This window comes from Brassica rapa, chromosome A07 (genome assembly GCF_000309985.2).
Source record: "Brassica rapa cultivar Chiifu-401-42 chromosome A07, CAAS_Brap_v3.01, whole genome shotgun sequence".
Lineage (NCBI taxonomy): Eukaryota > Viridiplantae > Streptophyta > Magnoliopsida > Brassicales > Brassicaceae > Brassica > Brassica rapa.
Genome location: NC_024801.2, coordinates 23,537,063 through 23,558,760, shown reverse-complemented (window position 1 = coordinate 23,558,760; position 21,698 = coordinate 23,537,063). Strand labels below are relative to the sequence as shown.

Here is a 21,698-nt window from a genome sequence, read left to right as displayed (position 1 = left end):
ATAAATTATTTCTTTTAACCTAAACTCATCAACCACTTGAAAAGTATTCTTATAAATATATACATTCGCGTCATATGAACCTACGACAAAATTTATTAATCATATCTTTGTAATGTCAGCTAAAACTACACTAAGCATATGTAGAGAGCCTTCACAGTTTCCCTTTCTTTTCAATATCTAGAAAATATTATTTATATTAAGTGTGTCCGGATAACTTAGTTATAATAGTGATAATAATCCGAATAACCAAAATTCATAATGCAGTAAGATCATTTTTAAGGTATTTTGAAACTCTTTTTCTTAAAGATAATTTATGAAAATTTGATGCAGGAACAGTAAACTGAAGAAAGATCTTTTGAAACTCATCTGTACGTATTCTCAGGGTGGTAAATTGATATTTTCGATATACCTTTATGGACATCATTACTCAGGCTGATATTTCACGAGACATTCGATTGATACTTGGCTATTTTGTTGGAACAGACACTCGAGACGTGAGCTTTTTCTTTTTATCTACTGGTGTTTGCACTTTTACGTAAGAGTATGCTAGTTTTTTTTTTGATCAAATAGTATGCTAAACATGTTTCTGTATTCGTAACTCAGCTTTTACGTGTCATAGTGATTTCAGTCACAATCGACGCATAATATACGTTGATGAGATGTCTAATCTGACTTTTACAATTTCGTTCTTGTTTACTCCCTTAAAAGCTTACTAGACGTATCAAATCCCACGCATGAGAGAAGGGATTAATCAAGTTGAGGTTGAGAGTGCCCTTTCATCTAACTTTAATCTACTCACTAATCTTGTTACGTTGATCCGAAATATAATATATTATCCATTTGTAGTCAGAAATCAGAGCAGATTGCATATGTAAATGACATATGCAGCCGCCGCCTTTTAATCTTTGGCCTTATGATTTGAGTTTGAAAGCGAGAGGCGTTAGAACAGTTAGGTTTACAAGTAATTGTTGCCCTAAATTTCATTAAAAAAATTCTATTTTTGTTCAAATTTTAATAATTCTACTTTTGACAAAAAAGAAAGGAAGATGGTCGGTATCTAATTTCGATCTAGATAATCGAAGACTGGTGATTTCATTTTCTACTAAATATATATTATATTTGCGTATATATTGTTCTTATGATAGAGACAATTCGTGTATTAAATTGGTTAATCTATCCATTTGTCTCTTTGTGAAAAAGTAAATGGCATGCTGAGTAGTCGGTAACCAGTTGCATGCTAAAATTAATATACTAATTACAAATGTCTTGATTTGTAATATTGTTTTGGGTTTCTTTACTATATAACCCTCCCAAACTGGTAAAATACGAAGTATATATTCGTGAGTATTATAAATCAATAGTGTGAACAAGTGAAAATTGCAAGAAGTTACCGAGTAGATTTACATGGTATTTTATGAACATGATCCATTTTATTAAGAAGAAACGCATACAATTGCCAGTCAAAATAAAATATTTACGATGTGTCCATCCGACTTTTTTTTGCAAATCAATCTACTGGTATATTAACTCTAATTTTTTTATGTCAACTAATCTAATTTTAGATTTAGTAACAAATGCAATAAAAACATATCAAGATGTTAATATAAATAACCAATGACCACTTATCCATTTATCATATATAATACATTTTGCATACATTTTGTTTTTGTAAATGCGCTTTTGCATATTTTTGTATAAATTTTACGTTTATATACTTTTATTTTGAAGTCAGTGAATTGTAACGAGTTCTTAACATCACATTGTTCAACTGAGCAATGAAAATTTAACCCGATACGATACCAATTTGTGTGTGTGTGTCTCTACCTCTACTCTCAAAATAATATATTATTACAAAACTGTGATGTCTGAGCATATGTATTTTTTCGATAATATGAGATGTAATTCCAACTACAAAAGGTTGGTTATGATTGAAGCCTATTCATCTTTAGTCAATAGTTTTTCTTAACTCTTAGTGATAACGACAGAAATTGCCAATCTATATACATATACGCAACCTGCCTTAGGAAATATTAAGTCCCGGTTCATTGTTCTTTTATATAATTTTTTGATTGCTTTTGTCGAATTTATTGCGGACATATCTATCTGTATCTACTTATTTTATTTGGAATTGACTAAACTATTATATTTTACGTCTATGCAAACTATTTTAATTGTTTTTATGAGATAAGAGTACGATTGTAGGAAGCTAGTTAAAAGAGATGCAAATGAAAAAAAAGTTTAAGAGATGATAAACAAAGACAAAAGCATAAGTCATAAATCCTCAAGGCAAGCATACTTCGACATCTAGCGTTTGCAAGTCTCACTCCAATCCGAGTCTTGAATCAAAAAATGCAACACTCTCATATGATCTGTTGGATAATTACCGAATTTTTGTTAACGCTTGTAATTCAACTAAACCAAAGTACTCTTACAATTCTGAACCGAATCGGCCAACAACATAAACCCAAAAATATATCGAATCTGATAGCAACATAAACTCAAAGAAACAGACACTAATAGGCATCTATAGATTAATCCCATACGAATGAGGGAAAGAGGTAACTTCAAAGACCCAAGAAGGATCATGCGATTGTGAGAGAACCAATACACAAATATTAATCTATCGATAATATTTTGGCAACAGTAAAATAGATAGGAAATATAAATGATTCACGATCAAATTTTAAGCTAAGATCTCAAAACAAACTCACACTGATTTTCTTTCTAGATAACTATGCTTACGGTGACGCAAGATTACATAAAATAGAGAAGGCGATGGGGACAAACAAAGAACGAAGACTAAAAATTGTGATTAAACGTAAGACTTAGAACACACAACCAAAAATTCAGGCCATAACATGATTACAGCCCAAGTGGTAATCCAACTATTTCCTCGAACGATGACACTGAGCTATAAAGCCCAAGAAAATGGTGTTTTTTATTACTAAAGAAAATGGTGTTTTAACTTTTAAGACGTCACATTGACAAAAAAAAACTTTTAAGACGTCAAAGTAATATTAAAAGAGTATTAATTGGTTTAGTTAATTTTTAATTAAAATAATTTTAAAAGAGTATTTGAAAGAAACTATTTATCATAGTTGACATTATGAATAAAATACTCTATAAGATAGTGTTTATGACAAATTTATAATTAAAATAAAACTCTAATGATAAAAAAAAATTATTTAGAGCTGTATATATATGAAATGGTATTTTTAGTACTTCTTTTATGAATGGATTACATGATTAATGATATTAATGAATGGGCTAGGAATAAGGTAGTTGACCCTTTTGAATATGATTTTAAAATAATATAGAGAATCAACACAATAATTAGGCTTGGTTCTCTCCATAGCATGACACTTCAGCTTTCAAAATAGTTGTGGGATTGACATGTCATCAAATGAAAAAAGTTGAAGAACCAATCTAATTATTTTGTAAGTCCACGTAAGTTTTGCTCAACCGTAATGAAAAAAAAAATTACGAAGGTTACAGATCTCTTCTCCTCTGTCTCCTCCTCCTCTGTCTCCTCCTCTCCTTACTCAATTTTGCTCAGACGTGGGCTGGTCGAACCCCAACCCTTGCAAATGGGACACCGTCCAATGCGACGGGAGCAGCTGCGTCACGAGGATCCAGCTCAGACAGAAAGGGATCCGCGGCACTCTCCCTCCGGATCTTCATAAACTCTCCGAGCTTTTCATCTTCGAGACTCACGTCAGACGGTCGGAGAAAACAGAGCAGAGGCGTCAGAGAAGACAGAGCAGCGGGGTCGGAGCCGAGCTCGTCGTCCTCGAGACTCACGTTGTCAGACGTTGGAGAAGACAGAGCAGTGGCATCGGAGAAGACAGAGCAGCGGGGTCGGAGCGGAGCTCGTCGTCCTCGAGACTTATCAGACGTCGGTGAAGAAGAGCAGCAGCGGCGTCGGTGAAGAAGAGCAGCAGCGTCGGAGATGGTACTGAAGCGGGGATGGTTGACGGCGTATGTTGAAGAAGAGCTTGGTTTGAAAGCTAAATTAGGTTTAATCAATTGGTTTAGTTAATAAACCAATTTGTAATCGTAACCAGTTTTTAATTGTAAACCATGTATCCAAATTTCAAATCGTAAAGAAATACCAATTTATAAACCGATTTAGTTATAAATAAATTTTTATTTTATGTTTTTTTAATAATAATTAACCAAAAAGTAAATACTATAAAAGTAATAATTTTAAAATAAATAATAACAAAAAATGATATTAAATAATATTTAATGGCATACAAAAAAGAAAATTACTCTACGATATCACTAAAAAAATTTCTATCACAAATGACAAATATAGACTCTAAAGAGTGAAATGATCAAAATGTTTCATTAAAGAGTTAAATATACAGTTATACTCCTAGAGTTAACTAATTCAAACATTAGGGTTTAAAGTTAAGGGTGAAGATTTGAGATTGAGATTTAAATTTAAAAATTTATAAAACAAAAAATTAATATTAAAAATAAAAAATTTAAAAATAGTTCCAAAAATTATTTTCGAATTAACAAAAAGAAAATTTCAAAAAAAAAATTTTAAAAAAATTTATAAAAAAGTTCGAATTTGAAAACATATAATCTAAAACTATAACAAATTTTTTTAAAAAAATTTATTTTAATTTTATTTTATTTTTTATATATCTAAAGTGTTAGAGTCCTTTTACCTTTTAAATGAAACATTTTGGTTATTTTCTTCCTTGTGATCTATTTTTGTGACCAAAAATTGAAAATGATCTATTTAGGAGAATTGCTCTACAAAAAATGCTATATTAATCATAAAAAGTAGCTAGAAACCGCTATCTAATGTGCTCGACCTACTATCGCAACCGATGATACAACGTACCTAATAAGCTATCGTATTGTTACATAGTATTTTTCCGACGCTATTAATGATTTTCTTGTAGTGGGTCTAGCAAAAGCTCAAAACCTTCGGTATGAAGATGAGTTAGCGAGAAAGCGACTGCAGGTAAGAATAAAACAATGAATCTCTGTTTAAGAGTTTAAAGATTGTATTTTTACTAGCAAGTCTTTGACATGGAAATTAGACGGATCATGAAGCTCAGAGACGGCATAATGTGGAGTTGGTTAAGATGCAAGAGGAGTCTTCTATCCAGAAAGAGCAAGCAAGGATCGCCACGGAAGAACAGATTCAAGCACAACAGCGCCAGACTGAGAAAGAGAGAGCTGAACTTGTGCGAGAAACAATTCGTGTCAAAGCCATTGCTGACGCTGAAGGCAGAACTCATGAAGCCAAACTTACGGAGAAGCAGAATCGAAGAATGCTTCTTGATAAGATAAATGGTGAAAGGGAGAAATGGCTTGCAGCTATCAACACAACCTTCGGTCACATTGAAGGTATGAAACTTTTAAGCATTGTTCCTGAGATTTATACACTTATTATTCTGCTTAGATTATCTCGTTTGAAACTGTGTTTTGACATTCATTTGCTTGACAAGGGGAGTCAAGGCTCTATTAATCCTAATTATGACTGTTGGAGGAGTTACAACATTAGCCGCTGGAGTTTACACAACTCTCACTTATTGTTGTGTAGATTAAGTATTATTATGTAGGTCATATAGTTTCTTTTTTAAAGAAAAAAATATTTTTCATATCTTTAAATTGTTTTCAAACTCAGGTTGATGTTCGATCCATATGATAAAGCTGTATATGACTATCTCAAATTAATTAAAAAAATACTGTAAAAACTAAAGTGTGAATGTATTCACATTTCTTTCAAGAGGATTTTGGTGATTTTTCTATAAAAAACCACCTATGTAACATGTTCGGATCGGATTCTTCTAAAGACAACTCTTGATAGCCATAGAAGAAATATATCACACTTTAAAATGCCACCTTATCAACACTTATCATTATAGGATAAATTTTTATAATATCTATTAGTGTGTATGCTTTTTGAAATTGTTTAAGCAAATTTGATACACTATCAAGAGCTGCAGAAATTACATTATCAAATTAGATTAATACTAATTCTGTAAGAGCACAAAATTTATATAAAATATTTATCCGCGGCGTAGCGCGGGTATTAACCTAGTACTTTATAATAGCATTAAATTAATTTTTTCTTCTAAAAATATCAAAAGGTATAAAGACACATATACCATACGGTTTAAATGTTACGGATTGCGATTTATATTGTTAGGGTAGGATGTATAGATTCAGGGGTTAGAATCTAATGTTTAGAATTAATTATGATTTTAGATACAATATGTTATTTATGAATTCATATTAATAGCTTGAGAAGAACCTAAGATACAAAATTTGAAGCAACAAGATTTAATTTATTCGCAGTAAACATTTTGAATTTTTTTTATTTGAATATATTATTTGTTAAGGATGTTTTAGTTTTAAATTATTTAATGAAGGTTATTTTATCATTTCTACGTGTTATTTTATATTAAATACTTTTATTCATGATAAAATAAATGCTAATGAAATGAATTGATTTGTATAGATTTCTCTAACCAAAGCTATAAATTTTTATATTTCTTTTATGTTCTTCTCAAGCTATCAATATGAATTCATAAATAATATATTGTAAATATTATATATTTTTCGATTTTAATGGTATGTTATATTATAAAATATTTTAACAGTTTATATAATATTATAATTTTTTTAAATTTTCTGTGAATTTTAGTTTTTGAAAAAATGAGTAGTAATTTTATATTTTTGTTTTTGTTTTTAAACTAATAACCTAAAATATTATTAATGAAAACATAATTATTTGATGAGTTATATTGTATTTTACAATCAACAACAATATATACATAATTGTCTGTAATGCTAACTTTAAATAATTAATTTTATTTTATTGATAAGTTTAAATTTGTTTAAATGAATTATTTTGTAGTTTACTGTATTAAAGCAGAAAATTTGTGAACATCATTTTATTATTAGGTAAAATATCATTTTAATATTATAATAGTTTTAGTACAATTAAGATGCCTTATGATTAGCATAGATGTAGAATGACTTGCGCATATGTGCTCTATTTTTTCTTTTCATCTGAAGATTATATTAATAATAACTAGTGAAATGCAGTCGAATGTACATAAGCTGGCAAAAAACACTTTTCTTCCAAAGCCATAAGCTAGCAAAGATCGAAATCTTTCTAGAGCCATAAAAATCACTACAAGATAACTAATAAACAATTTACAAGAAATTCTAAACCAATGCCAAAAGACAAGACATAAGTGTGGGAGTAGCCTTGATGATTGAATTCCAAGGTGTAAAGCACATCGATCTCCAAACGAAGGATATAAACATATCGAAGAAACTTCAGAGAAACAGGTAGATGACCTGGAATAGACTTCTATCCAAAGAGCCAAAACATAAGGATGCAGGATCCTCAAAGTTCGTGAAACAAAGAAAGTCGATTCTTACATCAGTCCATCCATATAGTAACACAAGTGAGCCCAAATGGATCTTTAAGAGAGACCGGATGAAAACTCTGAAAACACACCAAACTAAAGCTGCTCCGCATGAACTTACACACAAACAAGGCGTATGAGAACTCCTATAAAGCATACATGAACCAATGATGGAATGCTACGATGGAAGGAAGAAGAAACCTCTGATGCCTCTGGACTACCAAATCAAACCCAAACAATGGAAGAACCCACATTTGAACCAACAAAGTACTACCACTGTGAACCTGAAACCAGATAAGCTAACACTGACAATCCAAACCAAGCAGAGGAACATCCACGGAAACAGAGCAACAACACAAAAGCTCAAACGAGCATAAAACCTATGAGAAATCCATCACAGTTAAACACAGATCACAATACTGAACATACCAGCAGCAAACACACACACCATTACAAAAATAAACCAAAACACTACAAACCATAGAAACCGAAGACGAAGACTAACAATCCAACGACACTGCAAGGGACACCTTCGAACCAGACTCAAACCCATTAGTTCTATAGTTAGCTTCACCAACCATAACTCTACCATATCCAAACGCCATAACCGTCAGAGGAGATTCGTCACCAACCACCACGGCCGAGACTTATTTACTTGTCAGAGGAGAGTTCAAAAAAGTATTTTCACAACTCAACGAAGATCGCCGTCCGGAAAAAACCTAAGATCCAGAAGATGAAGCTGTTGGCCGCTGTTCACGTGTGAGAGTGATAAATTATGCTCAAGAATCTAAAACTCATTATTATTAGCAGTTAAGATGTGTTTTGATTAGCAGACAAAAACTACCGTAGGATTAGAAATAGTATTTGTAATTTTTACAAAAAGTGACTTACGTATTTTCTGATATTTGTAAAAAGGAAATGAATGTAAAATTATTTTTAAGCAATAACTAGACAGAGTTAAATATTTTGCTTACAGATAGACAACTATTTGAAAACTAGTTTTAATTTCTCAAAAGGTTTGATTGGATTACAAAAACCAGAAATTATTCCAAAAACTAGAAACAATCTAAGGCCTTAAATTTTTGTTCTATAATAAAAACTCAATCATACCAGATTAACTCCGGTCTAATCATTTTGATCCACAACCTAAAAGATTTTTTTTTCCAGTTCGGTTATCAATATTTGGTTAGTAGTTAGTTGTCTGGTATATGTTTCGAAGTACTGTACTTGTCCCATTACTTTATAAAACCAATCTTGTGCTTACTTTCACCTCGTTCTTTTTTAATCTCCTCCCGACCGGACCAAGTTTAATCTTTAGGGTAAAAAGTCGCCACCGGTTCCGCCTCCTTCTCCGCTTCTCTCGCAGACCATTCCACATCTATGTCTCAGGTATACTTCCCACATTCTTACACTGCTGGCAAAGAGTATCTCAGATCTAACTCTGAGTCGAGACATAGCTTCTTTCTTCTGCTTGATTCATTGAAAATAGTATTTCTATCAATAGGAGAACCATCCAGTTTCAGTTGATCTTGTCTGATTAGGTGAATTTGACTGATGTTCTTTTGTAGGTAGACAACAGAAACTCGTCAGCTGCTAAGCGTGCTAGAACTGACGGTACGGACATTTAAACTATACGGTTGTGTCCTCAAGTGTACATAGTTTGTACTGAAGAGTATAAATTTTGGATGATTTTAGTTTTTTTTTTTTGAATTATTCTGTTTTTGGTGATGGGATAGGGGGACGCAGAGAAGATGATTGGACCTGTCCCAGTTGTGGCAATGTCAATTTTTCATTCAGGACTACTTGCAATATGCGTAATTGCACTCAGTCTCGACCTGCTGATCACAATGGAGTAAGTCCTTCTCTTTTGTTTTGTATTGCCACATCAGTATGTAGACTACTAGATAATGTCTTTTTACATACCTTTTTTGATGGTTTATATGTTTGTGTATCTGTTCACAGAAGTCTGCTCCCAGACCTATGCAACCACATCAAAGTTTCTCATCACCAGGACGATATTTAGGATCCGGGGCTCCCTCTCCAGTGCTTATGGGCGGCTCCCCATATGGGTCCTCTCTCTTTAACGGCTCGTCTATGTCTCCTTATGACGTCCCCTTCTCTGGGGGCTCGCCTTATCATTTTAACTATAATAGCCGATTTCCTCCTGCTGGGCCTCATTACAGACCGTTCCATATGTCTGGCCCACCTTCGCCGTACCATGGTCGGTCTATGATGGGAAGTGGTATGTATGGAATGGCTCTACCACCCATGGACAGGTTTGGCTTTGGGATGGCCATGAGTCCTGCTGCTGCAGCCGCTATGGTATGTATAAAAGATTTAGATGCATGGTTCTGATGACATGCAAAATCTCAGGTATGGAACTTTTAACAATGTGTTGTGTTCTTTGTAGATGCCAAGACCAGGAGGGTACTTTGCAGATGAAAAATCACAAAAGAGAGGTATTTGCTTGTCTCCACTTCTAGAATACGTCAGATGTAAAGTTATATATTTTACTGTGATAGTCAACTTGATATGTTCATTTACAGATTTGTCTCGTGAGAATGATTGGGCATGTCCGAACTGTGGTAATGTAAACTTCTCGTTCAGAACTATGTGTAACATGAGAAAGTGCAACACTCCAAAGCCTGGGCCCCAGGTTTGTGCCGCTTTCTTTGTTTTTATAGTTTGGCCTTATCATATCCTGCATTACTTTTAAATCCATGGCTTGACTAGTTAAGTATCAAACAAACAGATTACTTAATCATGTAGATGGGTTACTTGGACAGTTTTTAGGATTGTTTTCGTAATTACTGACCTTTAAATCTTATAGTTGCAGCAGTGTGGAAGCTCAGACAAAACCTCCAGTAAGTCTCTCAAAAAAATCTAAATTATTGCGGCTTATGTAATAGATCTTGAGGTTGACATAGTGACATTTGTTGTTGATCAGATCAAAAGGCACCGGAAGGGAGCTGGAAGTGTGACAGCTGTGGGAACATAAACTATCCGTTCAGGAGCAAATGCAACAGGCAAAACTGTGGAGCTGATAAACCAGGGAATCAGTCTAACGAATCTCCTTCCAATGCGCCAGAAGATAACGATAAGGTGTGTCATGCGATGTATCTGTGCGATCACATTTACATGTTAATAAACTGTTTGCCTCTAAAACTTGCATATGTAACAGCCTGTGTAGATTTCTTGTCTTGTGAAAGCAGCGATTATTTGCTTATGAAAATTTATGCAATCTTTGTTAGATCTCTGACTATGTTAGATATTTTGGATACCCAATTTAGAGGAAGGATGTCTAAAGGTCTCTGAACGGTGTGTGTTTTAAATTTTTTGTGGTATGTTCCAGTGAGTCGTTCGTGTAGACATGTTTGGGGGTTGAGAATGGTGTCTGATCCAGCGGGTGTCGGTAATGTCAGTCAAATGTTACGTCAGGTCGTCCATGTTGCAGTGGTCGTCAGGTTGCTTCTGTACATTTTGCCTCTCTTTTGGGTCAGCTGTGTTGTACTATTAATGCTTAACTTGTTTGTTTTTATCTACTTTGTTGTCGTTATGGATCTTTGCTATAGAATCCAGGACCAGGTCTATTCTGTTTACATCCTCAGATCTTAGTTGGTACTTTTGGTTATACATTGATTGATTATATATTAGGGTAAAGAAAGTAGGAGCTAATGTGTGGGTTTTGTAGGTAGAAATTACTAATATTTGATTTCTTTAAGATGAAAAGCATTAACTAAATGGTTGGAAAAAAATATTATGTAGATTTATCAAAAACTGGACAATTGTATTGAAAAAAAGGTCATTTGAATCTTAAAATGATATAGAAATCTTTACTAGGATTTAGAAATTGCTTGTAAGTATTCACTAATTTTAAAATCTAACCACAACAACCAGCGCTATTACCACGAGGGCAATATTTTTTAGCTGGAACATTATAGCAAATGCAACTAACTAGCAAATCAACGTATGGAATGGCTGCATCAACCAAAAAAACATGTGCAACGTGCCCATGCTGCGGGCTATCAAACCATAGAACGAAGATTGACCAACCGAGAAAGGTGATGACAACTGACATTGGGAGCGAGTAAAAGCTAGAACAAGAGTACTCATTTATCAACACTTGAACCTAATCCAAAAGAAATGATGAGGATATGGTAAGTACATAGAAGTTCAGATTCTCGATCAAAAGTTACATTTAGCACAACGCCCAAATGTCAACAGAGTAGTGTAGGGCGACACAAAATTCTCTTTGGTCATGACCTCAACATGGACGGCCTAAAAGCAACTATCGTGTCAAAACTCAAAGCAGAAGGAATATCGTGTGATGCTCATGCTGTTATCAACCACCCCACCCAATACTTAAGAGGAGAGTCGGAAGATTTTGAAATCCAAGACGTTAGCTACTTCAGTTTAATCCTTGTATTAATGTAGTAAATGATGAACTATTCCAGAATGGTATGCAATTAGGCGCAGAGTTAGATTTTGTGAATTTTAAATAGTCCATAGTCCATGCAGTGATCACCCACATGCTCACATGCAATGAAGTTAATGAAAACTGAAAGGACAATGGTACGCTTAACCAATGTTTCGATGATGTCTGTTCTTTTTCCGTTTTCCTTCCTTGTAAGTTGTGGCTTTCATGGTATGCTTACAAATAATAGCTAAAGAAGATGAAAAAAGAATAAACATTTATGGTTGGGTACGTATAATAGGACACGGTTTATAATAATGACTAATGAGTGGGAGTGATCGCGTTTACGTGCTAGCTGTTCAGTCCAAATCAATAATTCAAGACAATGCACGTGAGAGTGAATGCAAATGTTGGAGCAATATGTTTTTTGATATCCTTTATCCAATGATGGTTTGTGTTAAAATTGCATCTGAGGCTTCATTTCAAGAATCTGGTAAACTGTTTTTTTTTTTTCTTCGTCGCTTGGCATTTGGCAATCAGAACGTCGGGGTGGTCAATTATTTAACGAGAAAGAAGATATTTAAAGGTAATGACAATTGTATCCTCAAGTTGATTTGTTTTAAATTTTCTTATATCGTCGTCCTCTCTCTACTCTCAAGTTTCAAAAACGAGACTGAGGGCTGTTTGCGTAATTTCCCTCCATAGCTCCTTTTAGCTGCGACAACGACAATTTAATTAACTAATTAACTCTCAAGTATAGAGCACGAGGGGGGTACGATACGAAGTACGATTATTTTTATTCGACCAATAGTGTCGCTTCGGTAGCATGGAACGCGCCACAGAGGATCACACCTACCTGGCAATATCATAGCAATCCATCTTCGTGTCGTGGCTATATCTGTCGGAAACTGTGTCCCAAAGCAGAATATTGGTCAGTCCATTAGTCAAATTCTCAACTACTTCTCGAAAAATCTCAAAGTCAGCTATGCAGTCCGGTGAGTTTCTCAGATTACTAAAGGCTAAACCTTTCCTTTTCCTCAGTTCACTTAAAAGGCTAAATCTTTTTTTTTTTTTTGAAGAATACGATGTTAGTACTCTGTACCGAGAAGCGCATACTCGTTGGTTGAAACCTCCCGAGGTGCACTTCATTTTGCTGAATCATGAACGATATCGGTTAACAGATAAGCCACCTCATAAGCCTTCAAGTAAGCTTTGACTTTTGCTCTCTTTCTTTACTTGTTTTAGATTGAAACGATGTTGGTTTTGATTACAAGGCTTATCCTGTCTCATCAGGTGGATCGGTGTTGCTTTACAATAAAAGGGTTCTTAAGTTCTTCCGTAAAGATGGTCATCAGTGGAAGAGGAAGAAGGATGGTAGAGCTATTGCTGAAGCTCACGAACGGCTTAAGGCGAGCTATATTCTTGTCAGCTTAGATGTTAATCTGATTATGGTTAAGATTATTGATGTAGATATGTTCTTTAAGGTTGCTAACGAGGTTTGTTTATGAATAGGTGGGTAATGTTGAGGCTTTGCAATGTTACTATGCACACGGAGAGCATGAACCTTCTTTCCAGAGGCGTATCTACTGGATACTAGACCCGTGAGTTTATGTACTCTTACTCTTGTCTGCTGTCTATGCAATGTATACTAACGAATAAGTTTATTACTCATTATATGTCAGGGAATACGAACATATTGCCCTTGTTCATTACAGGGATGTGAGTGATGGAAAAGAGGTGACTTTCTTTGTTATATTACTACAAGCTGAACCTTTCGGTTTCTTTGTAATGACGTTATTGGTTGGCTTTAACTTTTCAGGTAAAGCAGCAAACTGGTGGAACCGTTCTGCATTTTTCACCGAATCCTTCAACTCTAGGCTCCATTGGGACTCAGAATGCAAGCTACAGTCACTGCATTGGTGTCTCTAGCGAGATACATCAGCAGCAGCATTCATCTGCTTCGGCGGGCAATGTAGAGGTCAACTCTGACGTTTTCTGTAATAGCAACGGAACTGAGACCTCGAAAGGCAGTGGAAGTCTTTCTTATGAGTTTGAGACCAGGGAGGCTTTAAAGAGGCTAGAGGAACAACTTAGTCTTGGTGATGATGATAATGTTGTTCAAAACGAAAGTTTGGATGGTCTCCAGTTTCTAGGATTTAGTAAGACGGATATTGATCACCATCTTGTTCCACCAGCAACTGTACATCAGAGACCAGAGAGTAGCAGCAAACTAGGGAGATGTTACGGAGGCTATGTTGGAGGAGCCCAGTGTAATGTTAGTACTGTAGGTTCACCACTCCACAGTTTGAATAGTCTCCTATCTTTAGAGTGTACGGAGGACATCAATGCTCAACCAGCAGCTGGACATCAGAGAGCAGAGAATAACAGACTTGAGAGATGTTACGGAGGGTATATCGGAGCTGAATATCATTCTAACAACCTCATGCTCGTAAAGAATGATTCAGGTAGGCCAAACTTATACATCATTGGTTTATATATCAGTATGTATGATATAATATGTTATTAGGAAGAGTAAACAGGATTCTTGTTACAGGTGGTAGTGGAGGGAGTGGCGATCAAAAGGCTGAGTCTTGGAAAGATGTGCTGGAGGCATGTGAGGCTTCTATAGCTCTTAACTCTGAGGTAAATCCTCTCATTTAATTAAAATTAAAAATGTGGGATCAACACTATCTTTTATCTGTTAATTATGAATCTTAGGAGTAAGATTTTTTAAACTATACTGTTTTTGTTGAAAGCAGGGAAGCACACCAAGTTCAGCTAAAGGATTGCTAACTCGAATGCAGGAAGATTCTAACTTGAGTTACAGCAACCAGGCTGATCAAGGTATCGCATCTGTTAGGCTTCATACCTTGTTTGACATGGATTTGTTCTGATACTTGTCTACTTGTCTTAAAAATCAGCCACATTGTTGTTGCCTCAAGAACTTGGTCCTTCTTTTGAACTTCCTACTCGTTATTCTGAGCTGGGAGCTCTAGCAAATAATGCCAACAACAGTAGAATGGAGTTGCCTTTCGAGCAAGTAATGAATCAGACAGTTGCACATAAGCAAAAGTTTACTATCCAGGACATCTCACCAGAGTGGGGTTACGCGAATGAAACTACAAAGGTGTATTCTCTACCTCAATAGATTCTCATCTGATTAGAACATATGGTTTGGTGAGTAATTGGATTTTTCATTTTGACAAATGCAGGTGATGATCATTGGATCATTTCTCTGTGATCCAAAAGAATCTACATGGTCTTGCATGTTTGGGAGTACTGAAGTTCCTTTCGAGATCATTAAAGAAGGCGTTATACGGTGCCAAGCCCCTCCATGTGGCCCTGGCAAAGTCAATTTATGCATTGCTTCTGGAGATGGACTCTCTTGTAGCCAAATAAAGGAGTTTGAGTATCGTGATAAGCCTGATGACACGTCTTGCCCTTGGAGCAGTCGAGATGAGCTTTTGTTACTTGTAAGGCTTGTGCAAACACTTGTATCGGACAGTAAAAGTAACCTAGAGCCATGGAGCCATATCTTAGAAACGGTTCTAGATGGCACTGCAACATCATCAAGTACTGTTGATTGGCTTCTACAAGAACTGGTTAAAGAGAAGCTTGATGCATGGCTGTCTTCAAGACCCCGCCAAGTTGAAGATCAAACATCTTGTTGCTCTTTGTCAAAGCAAGAACAAGGCATTATTCATATGGTGGCAGGCCTTGGCTTCGAGTGGGCACTTCATCCAATTCTTTCCCGTGGAGTCAGTGTGGATTTTCGTGATATTAATGGATGGAGTGCTCTTCATTGGGCTGCACGTTTCGGGAGGTGAGCAGCCTAAACAAGATCAACTAGCCTTTGGCATTCGGTTCTTTCGGTTGTAGAGGTTTAGGATCCATTTAGAAAATTCAGTTCGGTTACGATCTCGGTTTTTTTTATTCAATTTTTTGATTCGATTATTTTGGTTTTTGGTTCGGTTCGGATAACAAAGTTGGGAACCAACTAATATCCAAAGTAATTTCGAATCCCATTCGGTTTTGGTTCAATTTCCGGTTTTCAGTTAATTTGGATCAAAAAATCAGATAAGTTGGAGTGTTTCATATTCAAATTTGGACAATTAATATTCTGGTAGTTTGTTTTTTTTTGTATTTCGGTTTATAAATAATTTTTAAAATTATTTGATTATTTAACTAAATATAGTTAATATTTATAAGTATATAAACTATACTACAGAAATTTGGATACTTGTTCGGTACCGGTTTGATTTTTCGGTTCTAGAAATATAGGATCTGATCGGATAACTGATAGGATCTACCATTTTTCGGTTGGGTTCGGTTTTTTGGCTAAGGATAAATGTCTCCAAGCCTTCTGACCAACACTGTCTTTTCAACCTTTTAGAGAATAACTGATACTGTTTTCTCTGTTGTGGCAGTGAAAAAATGGTGGCTGCCCTAATAGCTTCAGGGGCATCAGCTGGAGCAGTGACTGATCCCACTGCGCAAGACCCAGCCGGTAAAACTGCAGCGTCAATAGCTGCGTCTAATGGCCACAAGGGTCTTGCAGGTTATCTATCAGAGGTGGCGTTAACAAACCATCTCTCCTCGCTCACACTTGAAGAAACCGAAAAATCTAAAGAGACTGCTCAGTTGCAAGCAGAGGTGACTTTGAATTCCATCTCAGAACGAAGCCCACATTCACTGAAAGACTCACTAGCTGCAGTGAGAAACGCAGCTCAAGCAGTTGCGAGAATCCAAGCAGCATTTCGTGCACATTCGTTCAGAAAGAGACAGCAGAGAGAAGCAGCTATGGCTGCTTACTTTCAAGAGTACGGGATCTATGCAGATATCAAAGGCATCTCGGCCATATCTAAGGTAGCCCCTGGAAATGTAAAGAACTACCATTCGGCAGCTTTATCTATTCAGAAGAATTACCGTCGCTATAAACGCAGAAAAGAGTTTCTCTCGCTTCGCAAGAAAGTTGTGAAGATACAGGTAATTTAACAGATCTCTTGAGATGAAGATGTTGCTTCCTAAAAAAAAAAAAATGCAGTTTCGGTTTATTCGGTTATTTCGGTTCAGATATTTTTGGTTCCGATTTTTTGGTTCCGGTTAACTTCGGTTTTTAATTTTATTCCGAAAACATCCAATTTTTTGGCTTTGGTTAGAATTCGGTATAATTGGATATTTTCGGTTGGTTCAGTTGTTATTTCCGGGGGGGGGGGGGGGGGGGTTTCTTGATATTGAAAACCGAACCAACAACTGAAAATTTCGGTTCGGTTCGATCAAAATCCGCAGGCCTATCCCATTAGCCTTTAGCGTTCTTCTTGCAGCAGCTTTTTATGATCTTGTTATTTGTGGCAGGCTCATGTTCGAGGTTACCAAATAAGGAAGCATTACAAGGTTATATGCTGGGCGGTAGGAATATTAGATAAGGTTGTACTCAGGTGGAGAAGAAAAGGAGCTGGGCTAAGAGGGTTCAGGCAAGACGTAGAAGACAGTGAAGAGGAAGACATTCTCAAGGTGTTTCGTAAGCAGAAAGTAGACGTTGCAGTGAAGGAGGCTTTCTCACGTGTTCTGTCGATGGCTAAGTCCCCAGAGGCTCGCCAGCAATACCACCGTGTGCTCAAGAGATACTGTCAGACAAAGGTGAGTGTAAATATAATGCACCAAGTATTTGAGTGCGTTTGGGATGTGTCTTGAATGAATTTTGTATTCTTGTGTGCAGGCTGAGCTTGGGAAAACAGAGACATTAGGAGCAGGTGGTGATGAGGATGAAGATTTGTTTGACTTGGCTGATATGGAAGATGACAGTTTGTTTGCACTTTAGAGGTTTTAGTAATGTGCAAGTAAGTAGATCTATGAAGTTTCAAGAGTGAGTAGTTCTGTAGAGTTGCAATGAAGAAGAAAACAAGTAAGTAGATCTATGTTGTTCTTACTTGTTAGTACTAGTAGTAGTGACTAGAGTCTGTAAATGATCTCTTATGGTGGCTAACTTATTTACATAACAAGTATGCATTTACTTTGTTTTGCTACTCCACATTGTTTTTTAACAAGAATTAAAAAGTTGATAAATTGAATAACAGTACAATTTTTTTAAGGAATTTTTTGAAATTTTAATTTAACCGAAATTTTAATGCTTTTTATAAATTATACGAATTTACTAGATATAATACTCCCACCATGTTACAAATGCTAAAATCATTATAAGAAAATAAAATGAAATGGTTAGTAATAAATTATTAACAAAAGATGAGGTCACCGACAAAAAGAAAAATCTAGCGACTAGCAACAAATTGTATGAGGGTGTGACACGTGCGTTTAATTAATGGACGCAAATGATGTTGAGTAGAATCGCAGAAAGAAAAAAAGAGAAAAGCACATGATTCTCATTTGACGTTTTGTCGTCTAATTGGGCAATGCGCACGTTAGCAACCACGGCTCACCGTTGCTTCTCTTCTTCTTCTTCTTCCTCTTGAAGCTTCTCCTTCTTTATCGAGAGACATCTCGTGACCTCTGCTTTCTCATCTTAATCTAATCCGTAAGTTTTTCACCATTCTGCTCGTCGTCGTGCTCTGCTCTGATTCTTCGTATTCGCGTAATGATTCTGGAAACTTTTGGTTTAGCTTTGGATTTCTAATTTTGTTCGAATCTGAATCAATACACAGTGTGAAAACCAAAGGAATCTGCCGCATGTGGGGTTCGCAATCGTCTTCGATGTACAAGAGAACGTCATCGAGAGAGTATTCTCCCATGGTCGACGTCGAAGATAACTCACGTCTCTTACTTGATGATGATGACGACGTGAGCAAGGAAACGGAAACCACAAATCCTCCATGGATCTGCTCTCTCCCACACGTCCTCGTCGCTACGCTTTCGTCTTTCCTCTTCGGCTACCACTTAGGGTTCGTCATCATTTCAATATTACTCTATTAATGCGAATTGTGTTGATTTTATTCAATTTTTGTTTTGTGTACAGAGTTGTTAATGAACCACTTGAAAGCATTTCTTCTGATCTTGGCTTCACTGGTAATACATTAGCTGAAGGTATTACTTACTTTCATTGCATTTTGTTACTTAGGCTTCGAATGGTGACAGATTGAACCGCAGCGCAGTTAATAATAACAAAAATTTTTTACATATACGTATATATATTTACACGTTTTTGTTATTATTATCTTACCATTCGGACCCTTAGTTAGTCATAACATGTTGCGTTACTTGTCATGTGAAGGCTTGGTGGTTAGTGTATGTCTTGGTGGTGCATTTATTGGATCTTTATTCAGCGGTGGAGCTGCTGATGGACTCGGAAGGCGGAGAGCGTTTCAGCTTAGTGCTTTGCCTATGATTTTAGGTGCTTTCGTTAGGTAATTTTTTTGTAATACCTTGAGAAAATGTTGGCCTTGTTTCCATTAGTTTTGTTTGTTGCTTATGATGATGTTATATTGTCTTTTATCTCTCAGTGGAGTTAGTAATAGCTTAGCTGTCATGCTTTTGGGGAGATTCTTGGTTGGGACTGGCATGGGTCTTGGCCCACCTGTGGCAGCACTCTATGTCACGGAGGTATATCAGCGTTGAGTGTGGATGTTATTATGCTACAAGTTTCTAGCCGCTTATGAAGATTTTTTTTCAAATTTTGAGTAGGTATCACCAGCTTTTGTTAGGGGGACTTATGGAAGCTTCATACAGATAGCTACATGTCTGGGACTTATGGCAGCCCTGTTTATAGGGATTCCAGTCCATAATATAAGTGGTTGGTAAGAAACTTCATCTTTTGTAGGATTTTTCATAAGCACTTTAGTAGTATCAGTTTTGATACGCCTCTCTTAGTTGTATTTAGCAAGTTGTATATCGTTATGGTACATAGGTGGCGTGTCTGTTTCTGGTTATCAACTATTCCTGCTGCAGCACTTGCTTTAGGGATGTTCTTCTGTGCCGAGTCTCCCCAGTGGCTTTTCAAGGTCCGCTTTACTTTTCACAACTTCTAACGAATTTGCATCACAGAGAATTATGAACTTCACACCAGTGTTGTCGTTTTTGAGCCTGAAAATTACACTACTGCTCCTACTTCTTTTCTTTTTGTGATCATTATCTATGAAAGTCTTATCATCTTATGCAGCAAGGGAGGATAGCTGAAGCGGAAGCTGAGTTTGAGAGGCTGCTCGGAGGATCTCACGTGAAAACAGCTATGACAGAATTACACAAACTAGAACTAGACAAAACCGATGAGCCAGATGTTGTGACCCTCACCGAGCTCTTATATGGTCGGCATTCAAGAGGTATATAATTTTTATTTCCATTTTCCCCAAAAAATGTAAATGCAAACATGTAATGTATTCTCGTCTATTATATTTGTTACCTGTGTATAGTACTTTGTTATTCACTCGTTCCTTTTGCAGTTGTTTTTATTGGATCAACCCTGTTTGCTTTGCAACAGCTATCTGGTATAAATGCTGTTTTTTATTTCTCTTCTACCGTTTTCAAAAGTGCCGGAGTACCATCAGACATGGCCAACATATTTGTCGGAATCTCAAACCTCTTGGGTAACACTGACCTTCTCCTCCACATTCTTTTTTCTTTTCCATACACTTTCAGTTATATGGATCTTGGACTGTAACAATGCTGTGATTATCAGGGTCTCTAGTCGCGATGGTGTTGATGGATAAAGTAGGAAGAAAGCTTCTTCTCCTTTGGAGTTTCATTGGCATGGTGTGTTGGCACATTTTTTTGTGTTGTTACCCTCTTTCCTTTTGGTCTTATTATCAGTGCTAATGTTATCCATCTTGATGTGTATAGGCATTAGCAATGGCACTTCAAGTTGGTGCTACAAGTTCATACTTGCCACATTTTTCGGCTCTGTGTTTATCAGTCGGTGGCACTCTTGTGTAAGTCGCTATTGAATCTGAAATTTGTTTTTAATCATTTCTGTTGTTCTAAATAAAATACTATATTGTCATTTTTTTAATACAGGTTTGTGCTAACATTCGCCCTAGGAGCTGGTCCAGTACCAGGTTTACTCCTACCTGAAATCTTCCCAAGTCGAATCAGAGCAAAAGCTTTGGCTCTCTGCTTGTCTGTGCATTGGGTAATAATGATAACAAACTTGTCGTTTTTAATCATCTCATGGATTGTGTTCACAACGTTGCTTAACAATATGTTGGTCTCAGGTCATAAATTTCTTCGTGGGGTTACTATTTCTGAAGTTGCTTGAGCAGCTTGGTCCTCGGCTACTATACTCGATGTTCTCAACGTTCTGTTTGATGGCAGTGATGTTCGTGAAGCGGAACGTGATCGAGACCAAAGGAAAAACACTTCAAGAGATTGAGATTTCTTTGCTAGCCAAACCATGAATGTGTGTTTCCGTTTTCCTTGCCTCTTCCTTCACTCTGTATTGTCCACTGTTTGACGTTGTAGATCAAAATATGCTCTAAAATAAAACACGTTGTGCTTTCTGGTAGCGTTTGTTAAAATGTACCTTTTAGATGAAGATGGTTTCACCAAAATTAGAAAATATTAATAATACAATTATCTATATGGACTATTTGAATGTACGTTATAGATGAGAAAACGTACATGCATTTTACATTTATTTTATGAAACAAAATATTTATTTGTTAGAATGTAAAATCGCATATTTTGCCAAAACTGCAAATTATATTTTTCGTTAAAACCGTAAATTTATTTCTTCACCAAAGTTACAAAATTTATTTTTTTGTTAAAAATTTATTTTTCGGCAATTCTGAAATTGTATTTTCTTCGTCACTGAAAATTACACGTAGCATCCATATGCTTTAGAAACAAAATATTGAATTCGTTTTATATAAACGGTAGTTTTAAACATTGTTTTTATTCAAAAAAAAATTTGGGATTTAATTATCTAAAAAAAA

The 21,698-nt window shown here is 35.8% G+C and overlaps 3 protein-coding genes across 10 annotated transcripts; all 3 read left to right on the top strand.

Annotated features, from left to right (window-relative positions):
* The first annotated feature begins 7,088 nt into the window (after positions 1-7,088).
* Positions 7,089-11,054, top strand: LOC103831165 (ranBP2-type zinc finger protein At1g67325). Of its 4 annotated transcripts, none has more exons than XM_033276229.1 (9): positions 8,086-8,795; positions 8,975-9,020; positions 9,143-9,258; positions 9,369-9,728; positions 9,817-9,865; positions 9,953-10,062; positions 10,243-10,270; positions 10,354-10,508; positions 10,759-11,054. In XM_033276229.1, the coding sequence occupies exons 1-9, from the start codon at positions 8,787-8,789 to the stop codon at positions 10,759-10,761; spliced, it is 876 nt and encodes a 291-aa protein (XP_033132120.1). In that variant the 5' UTR covers positions 8,086-8,786; the 3' UTR covers positions 10,762-11,054. The 4 variants fall into 4 exon arrangements, with proteins under 4 accessions (XP_009105276.1, XP_009105275.1, XP_033132120.1 ...); XM_009107029.3 differs by having other exon boundaries at positions 8,245-8,795; positions 10,237-10,270; XM_009107028.3 differs by lacking the exon at positions 10,759-11,054 and having other exon boundaries at positions 7,089-8,795; positions 10,354-10,752.
* Positions 11,055-11,609: 555 nt separating this feature from the next.
* LOC103831164 (calmodulin-binding transcription activator 4) lies at positions 11,610-17,894 on the top strand. 2 transcript variants are annotated; one of them, XM_009107025.3, is made up of 13 exons: positions 11,610-12,815; positions 12,900-13,025; positions 13,114-13,229; positions 13,333-13,421; positions 13,503-13,557; positions 13,640-14,285; positions 14,375-14,463; positions 14,577-14,664; positions 14,742-14,947; positions 15,033-15,643; positions 16,248-16,806; positions 17,176-17,460; positions 17,540-17,894. In XM_009107025.3, the coding sequence occupies exons 1-13, from the start codon at positions 12,806-12,808 to the stop codon at positions 17,639-17,641; spliced, it is 2,982 nt and encodes a 993-aa protein (XP_009105273.1). In that variant the 5' UTR covers positions 11,610-12,805; the 3' UTR covers positions 17,642-17,894. The 2 variants fall into 2 exon arrangements, with proteins under 2 accessions (XP_009105273.1, XP_009105274.1); XM_009107026.3 differs by having other exon boundaries at positions 11,615-12,815; positions 14,580-14,664.
* Positions 17,895-18,104: 210 nt separating this feature from the next.
* Positions 18,105-21,298, top strand: LOC103831163 (probable plastidic glucose transporter 2). 4 transcript variants are annotated; one of them, XM_009107024.3, is made up of 13 exons: positions 18,105-18,352; positions 18,480-18,716; positions 18,791-18,858; positions 19,046-19,178; positions 19,275-19,374; positions 19,456-19,568; positions 19,679-19,772; positions 19,931-20,090; positions 20,211-20,354; positions 20,447-20,520; positions 20,608-20,696; positions 20,782-20,896; positions 20,979-21,298. In XM_009107024.3, the coding sequence occupies exons 2-13, from the start codon at positions 18,505-18,507 to the stop codon at positions 21,159-21,161; spliced, it is 1,485 nt and encodes a 494-aa protein (XP_009105272.1). In that variant the 5' UTR covers positions 18,105-18,352; positions 18,480-18,504; the 3' UTR covers positions 21,162-21,298. The 4 variants fall into 4 exon arrangements, with proteins under 4 accessions (XP_009105272.1, XP_033132117.1, XP_033132118.1 ...); XM_033276226.1 differs by having other exon boundaries at positions 18,130-18,351; positions 18,477-18,716; XM_033276227.1 differs by having other exon boundaries at positions 18,166-18,408; positions 18,477-18,716.
* The last annotated feature ends 400 nt before the right edge of the window (positions 21,299-21,698 follow it).